At 41.4% G+C, this 7,075-nt stretch overlaps 1 protein-coding gene across 1 annotated transcript; it reads right to left on the bottom strand.

Annotated features, from left to right (window-relative positions):
- Positions 1 to 4,990: 4,990 nt before the first annotated feature.
- Positions 4,991 to 6,865, bottom strand: LOC108361548 (homeotic protein labial-like). Its single transcript, XM_017614183.1, has one exon. The coding sequence runs from the start codon at positions 6,357 to 6,359 to the stop codon at positions 5,073 to 5,075; it is 1,287 nt and encodes a 428-aa protein (XP_017469672.1). The 5' UTR covers positions 6,360 to 6,865; the 3' UTR covers positions 4,991 to 5,072.
- Positions 6,866 to 7,075: the final 210 nt, after the last annotated feature.

Raw genomic sequence — 7,075 nt, forward strand, 5'->3', positions numbered from 1 at the left:
CGGGAATTATTTCATAAAACTCATGATTTTGTACCAAGTAGTTACCTAAGAAGAATTATAATTTCATTAATATCGCACAAAGTCGCAGTACAAGATTATGGGGAAATAAGATATCAGGGACTATTCTACCGATTTATGATGAGTTTTTTTTAAACGTTTTTACAGATTTTTTTAAAACACTAAATAAACTTATTTTTTAGTTGTACAATTTCACTTTAAAGTCACGTAAATGCGGACGTTTCTTTGGCACAACCTTTAAACTATAATACAAGTTTTAATTGGTAAATATTCTGCTAACCGTCACTCCTTCTTTCCACTTTTCACTTTTGAAAATCAGCAAATAGATTACGAGATACACGCATTTGAAAGTGGCACAAAATCAAGCTACACATTTTTCGTTTACAGAAAATTTCGAAACTATCTGTTTGAGGGTTACCAAATCAATGGTAAGTCAATTTATCGAAAAACAGAGTACAGTATATTTTGCTTAGCTGCCCACCCTTCTTTGCACGAAAAACTTGTGCACTTAACCTGAAAAAGCACTTAAGCGAATTTTCTTTACTAGTTCAATGAGGAAGGTATCCGAATCCCTATGAAACCTAATAATGGAGAAGCACTTACCTCGTAGAAATTACTGCAAGCGAAATGTTTACCGAATGGTATCTAATTATCTATATAACTACATAATTGATAGCCATTTTCGTTGTTCTGCGAGATGAGAAAAATAAATAAAAGCTTAAAATTAGGTAATTGTAGAGCCAGTGCAGGTAAACCTAATACTTTCTTTGATAGTTAATAATAGTTGCACAATTTTTAAGGCAGGTATCGCCAATGTGCAGGTATGTTGAATGCACCTATCGGAGGAGTTTCCTTATAAATGTTAAAAATAATGCCGCTAATGCGCATTTTAGGGTAGGTATCTTAAATGTGCACTCAAGCATAAAGGCAGCAAAGCAAAATATACTGTATACAGTTTTTACTCTGAAGTATTCTCTGTAAAATAAGAAAAAAAAATTACTTTCGAGTCAAGAAATTGACTTTTGGCCACAAAATAGGCTCAAATTTGCCATAGTGCGGTGGTTGTCACTCCGCACGGACCGGAGAGCCACACTGACCCACTTTGACCCATTGTGATGCCATTGTGAGCGAGCTCTTGTTTCTTTCCCTTAGTTTCCCAAATGATAGAACCATCGTGTAACCTTAACGTATCGTTGAAGGTCGCGGACGTCCACAGAGTCGAGATCGGCTAAACACAGAAAAGCATGTTCGTTGAAAATAGCAAGTCTTGACCTTGCCAGAGCGGGGCAGTGGCAGAGATAGTGTTCTACGCTCTCCACCTCCTACTCGTCCCTGCAGACATGTCAGAAATCGTTAGCGGGATATCCCATTCGCCTAGCATGAACTCCCATTAGGCAGTGTCCTGTAATTATACCGACAACTGTGCTAATAATGTATAAGAGTTTTAGATAGTTTTTCGTTTATAAAAGGCCAGATCCGTTTTGTAACAGAACATGTTGGTTCTTTCGTCCAACGTTCGTTGGCCATTTTAATGAAGATAGATTTCAGTCGGCGCTTACTCAAGGACATCGAGCCTGCATCGAGCGCAGAGTTTGCTGAGTGTAGTTCAGTTCCCTCCTCGCAAGCTCGTCTGCCACGCAGTTTCCCGGTATTCCAATGTGCCCAGGTACCCATACCACGTTAATGGTGACTTTCGCGGCAAGCTCGATTAGGGTACTTATGCATTCGGCAGCAACTTTTGAGGAAGTGTTACTGCACTGTAAAGATTCAATCGCTGCTTGGCTGTCAGAATAAATAGTGACAGATTGTAGACAATTTGTGTAATTTTTATGCCATAGGGCGGCCTCCCTTATGGCTATTAATTCGGCTTGAAAAATGCTGCATTGCTCAAGGAGCTGCCTGCTTAGGTTTAGTGAGAGTTCTTTAGAGTAGAACCCGCTTCCAGCTTTTTTGTCGAGCTTTAACCCATCCGTAAAGATAGTGGTAGGTCCTGGATCTAAGAGAGAGCGGTTTACCCAGTCACTTTTGTCTGGAATTCTGGTAGAAAACCTATTTTCGAAGCAGAAATGCGGACTAGTGTAATATAGCTTGTATAGGGTTGCTGGAATGGTGCCCAGAATTATTGAGTGACCGAACCTAAGGTCCCTCCATGTATGCGCTGCATTCAGTCTTCTTCCGTTGCAGCCGGCCTGGTATCTACCATAAAGATCGGTAGGGAGAAGATTCAATACAGCCTCCGGAGCCTTACTGGGAGTAGAAGGCATGGCACCCGTGATTAACATGGTTGCCGCCCTTTGCACCCGGTCCAATACGCCTCTGTAAATGATTTTTCTAGAGCCATACGGCGATTTCATAGAAAGGTATGGATCAGACAACTGCGGTAATGGCTTTCCTGGATCGTTCGGTAAGGTTTCGCTTCCAGTCCGACATTCTGTCGAGAATTAAACCGAGATATTTAACCTCGTTGGAGAGTGTAAGTCCCACCCCGTTTAGGGAGGGGGACTGAAAAGCCGGTATCTTATATTTCCTCGTGAATAGTATCATTTCGGTCTTGCGGAGATTGACTTTAAGTCCACACTCCCTCGATCAGCTCTTCACGAGACAGAGAGCGCTCTGCAAAAGTTCGCTTAGCGTTTGGAGATGCTTCCCGTTGTTGTGAGTGCAATACCGCCAGAGGCTCCAGAGTAGGGGGGGAGGGGGAGAGAACTCCTCCTTGAGGAGTATGTCTCGTTGCATACCTGGTTACGGACGCGCCCCCAATTCTGATGAGATAATTCTTCTTTCAAGGAGAAGCCGTATCAGCTATACAAGAGGCCGGAGGAGGAGGTTATCAGTTCGTCGGAATATTTTTTATTTTTTTTATATATGTTACGGCATAACTTTGGACCATGTCAACCGATTTCGATAATTCCTTTTCGGAAAGGTAGTAACTCAAAGGTGGTCCCATACTAATCTGGTTTATCATTATCATTGGATCATGAAATATATATATCTAAAAATTTGTTTCAAGTCATTTTTTTTTGCTAAAAATTACTTGTTTAATTTTGGACACAATTTCCTGAAGCGCAGTGAACACGGATTTACCCTTATAAAAGGCATGTTGACACTCCGACACGTCCCCAGAAGAATGGCGCTGTCTGATATGGGCGTCAAGAAGTCTTTCTAGAGTTTTAAGAAGGACGTTCGGCTTATTGTCCTGAAGTCATTGGGTTTGACGTGAGAGACCCTTCCACCTTTCGGTATGAAGATTACCCTAGCCTTGGTCCATCATCTAGGAATCAGACAGAGGCTAAGGCAAGCCTCAAACATCTCAGCAAGCAGAATAAACCTAAAATTTTGCTAAACGTGTCAGGTTGTACTGATAGCGGTCTTTCCAAAGTACGTTTTGACATGTTATTTTTATATTTATATTTATAAATAAATAAATAAAAGAGGTAAGTCCATTTAAATTGGAAATGTGTATAGCGTATATCAACTCAGCATCATTTAGGGCCAAATTCACAGTACTGAAAATCTGTAGTTAACTGCCGATTCTGAGTTAACTACGCACTGTGAATTTGGCTCTTAGAGAAAGCTGTTTGTAAAAGGTATTTAGGTTACAATCATATATTATTCTTAATATCGAGATAAGTAGCCGCGGCAACTGTAACATAATCTCAAAAATATTAAGTTTAACATTAAGTATAATACAAAAAATAAAATACGATAATGGCGGTATCGTCATTTCGAGAAATTTGTCGGAGGTGATAACACCAAGCTCATGTTGTTTGGGCTCATGTTAAACCAGTTTTGCCGAAAATAGTAATTAACAGATCATGTGTTGATACGTTGCACATGATTTCTGATGGACATAATGGTCAGTATCGAAATCGATAGGATATCTACTTATAGCTTAAATTCTTAATCAATGAAACCCAAATATCGACAGCTACCTGGATTTTTAGCGAGCCAGCAGCTGAATTCCAGCGTTCGCTATCGCAAATTTTGATCGCTAATGGTCTCCAAAAGAATAGCAGGCGCGCTTAAAAGCATGCAACGTTTAGTTACATGCCCCTGACACTGCCAGATTTGCCTGATTACACTTTGCTTCTGTTACTTTTCCATATTGCGTACTTTAGGCCAATGGCTTTTAATTTAGAGAATTTTAGCGATGGAAATTTAGCGTAGCGATTATCAGAATTCTACTGCAGGTCATGTTTGAGGACTTTTTCTATACCATAATTCCTAAATTTTCGCGATAAATTCAGTAGGATGTAAATTTTGGATTTGCCCGGTCATAAACTAAATTGACGACGACCTACTCCAATTTATAATGCTGACTACACACGAGGCAACCGTTGAAGCAACGTGTTGTTGTTGTATGCTCTATTATGAAATGAACAAGATTTTGTTTTATATTACCTTGTTTATTCCAACACATAAAGCGCTTTGACCCAGTTCGCTGTGATTCAAAACGGAAGCATAAACCAACTTTCAATACGCTCAGAAATTCGAAAGTGTATTGCCTCGAATTTGTTTTCAAATCGCTTTTTTATTTCTCACATCGGCCTGGGTTCAAGCCCGGCTCAACCCAACAACAAAAAATAAAAAAAAATAAAAAAAAGTTAAACAACGTTGTTTTTTCTAAGAGCTGTCGCCCCTCGGCAGACAATGGCAAACCTCCGAGCGTATTTCTGCCATGAAGAACAGCTCTCTCTTCTTCGGAGTCGGTGTAAAACTGTAGGTTCCTCCCCTTTGTGTGACAACATCAAGGCGCACGCCACAAATCGGAGGAGAAACTCGGCCAAACTCTAATATACATACATATGTGTAAGCGCCAATCTATTATTACTTAGGCCAAGTTGGTTTACTTCGCGCCTCCCAGAGTGTTGCCTATCCTAGGGTTAAACACAAATATCTTTATTTAAATAATTCAGAATTGTAACACGTCCAATCAAAACTGAAACTGAAACTTTTTCTTAAGTTATCTTGCATACACAGCAACGCATACAAAATTAAATATTTCTTTTTCAAATTGAAACTGAATTATTCTTAAAGCTGAGCATCACTGCTTATCAATATTCGTGTAAGGTTTGCTCACCATGTGGCTTGGGGACATTTCTTTTCAATTGCATCCATTTATATGTTGGCAAATTGCTTGCTTGGTTAGGAGATTTATTTTGTGATCCAGCTTGGCTAGATGAGGATCCTGGCGATGAGGGTAATCCCGTGCCGTCAGGGGAGACAACTTGTTGACTTCGCGTCGTTATGCATGGTCCACTTGGCGACCCGTGTTGTTGTAATTGTGCCTGTTGTTGTTGCAGATGTTGCTGTTGATGCGGATGTTGAGGGGTCGGCAACGTTTGCATGTGCGCCATATTCAAGGGATGCATGCCCAAAGCATCAATTGGAATGCCAGCATCCATGCTGTAACCACCACTTATATGCTGATGATGCCACATCTGTGGTGGTGATTGTTGTTGGCTGGCTGACATTTGCATAAGGGGTTCGTCGAAGGCTAAGCCTGCCGTTCCGTACGTTGAATGCAATACGGCTGCATATTTTTCCTCCACATTACCACCACCACTAGCTCCAGTATTATGAGGCAATGAGGCATAGCCGTGCTGTATTTGTCGTTGTTGTGCGTGCGTTACAACATTTTGGTTGTACAAACAATCTAGATTAGTATAGCTCAGGCCATTTTCTGAGCTTATGATCGGCGGGTCAATCTGCGCAGGTGGATTGTTTTGAATTGCATTGGAGGCGGAGACGGGAGAATTGGTGGAAGGAGGTATTGCCGCAACAGCAGCCGTTGCATAATAGGAGTGTACTGAATCACTTTCGTAATAGGAGTCTGTCGGGGAATGACTTGACGGATGCAATGGAGTGCCTGTAGCGGTTATTGAGCCTGTGCTCGAAGATGTTGTGATGCCATATTCGGCAGCGCTTGGACTAAAAAGATGAGCATGAGGATACATGGATTGCTGCTGTTGTTGGGGCTGTGTATGTGGCTGCTGTTGTTGATGTTGGTGCGGCGTACCGCTTGACGAGTTTTGGCTTATCCCCGCTGAGGTTTGTTGCAAAGACGATGGCGGTGGAGTTAATTGTGCTTGTTGTGTATAGTAATTAGGCGACGCACCGTCTGGGACGTAGCCAGTATATCCTAAATGGTGCTGGTGATGGTGAGCCTGATGGTGATGCGACGGCATTGCTGCGGTGGCCGCTCCTGGAAAATAGGCGTTCGGGTACCCGGTGGAGGATGCAACAGCAGCCATGTCAGCAGCTGAGGCAGTACTACTGTCGTGATAACTGTTCTGGTGGTGTGGATGATGATTGCCATACATGCTGCTTACGTCCATCATATTGATGGGACCAGAAGCTCGAAGGAGGTGTACGATTCACGTGGTTTCAAGTGGTTTTTGAAAGTTAGCCCGGCGAAACTCTCCACTAGTATGTATATATGTATGTATGTGTGTATATATAATACGTGTATATATTAATTTTAGTCTCTAAATGCTTCAATATTGCTTAGCGGTTTACTTTCGATTTTTATACTTTTGCACAAATTCCTAATCAATTTTCACAGATTGACATATTTTTGGGTACATGGGAATCATGGATACGTTTTTTTTTAATATGTAGTATTATAAAGCACTGAGCACTTATGGGTAATTCGTGTCGATCACTTGAACAACTGGGAGCTAGGTAAAAACCTCTCACAATTTAAAATACACACTTTTCTAATTTATGTGCAGACATCCAATATCTCTGTTTGGTAGATTTGATAACAACTCGACGGCGCGTCAATTATTCTACGAGTCATTTATTAAATTTCGAACGGAACGCGCCCTCGACATCGTATATTCATTAACATCGCGCAACCAAATCGTAACTGAATCAGAGCACGATTGCTGGCGAACTACAGGGGCTACCACTGCAACCACTACATTAACAGTAATACGAGCATTACCACCATCACTGTCCCACCACCGTTGCAGATAAGACTCAAAAGCTGGTTGGACGGGATCCGCCTCTCGATGCTAAGTCAGTGATATATTTTGGTCTCTTTTTAGCAACG

The sequence above is a fragment of the Rhagoletis zephyria genome, unplaced genomic scaffold (genome assembly GCF_001687245.7).
Source record: "Rhagoletis zephyria isolate East Lansing unplaced genomic scaffold, Rhagoletis_zephyria_1.1 Rzeph_scaffold_00788, whole genome shotgun sequence".
Lineage (NCBI taxonomy): Eukaryota > Metazoa > Arthropoda > Insecta > Diptera > Tephritidae > Rhagoletis > Rhagoletis zephyria.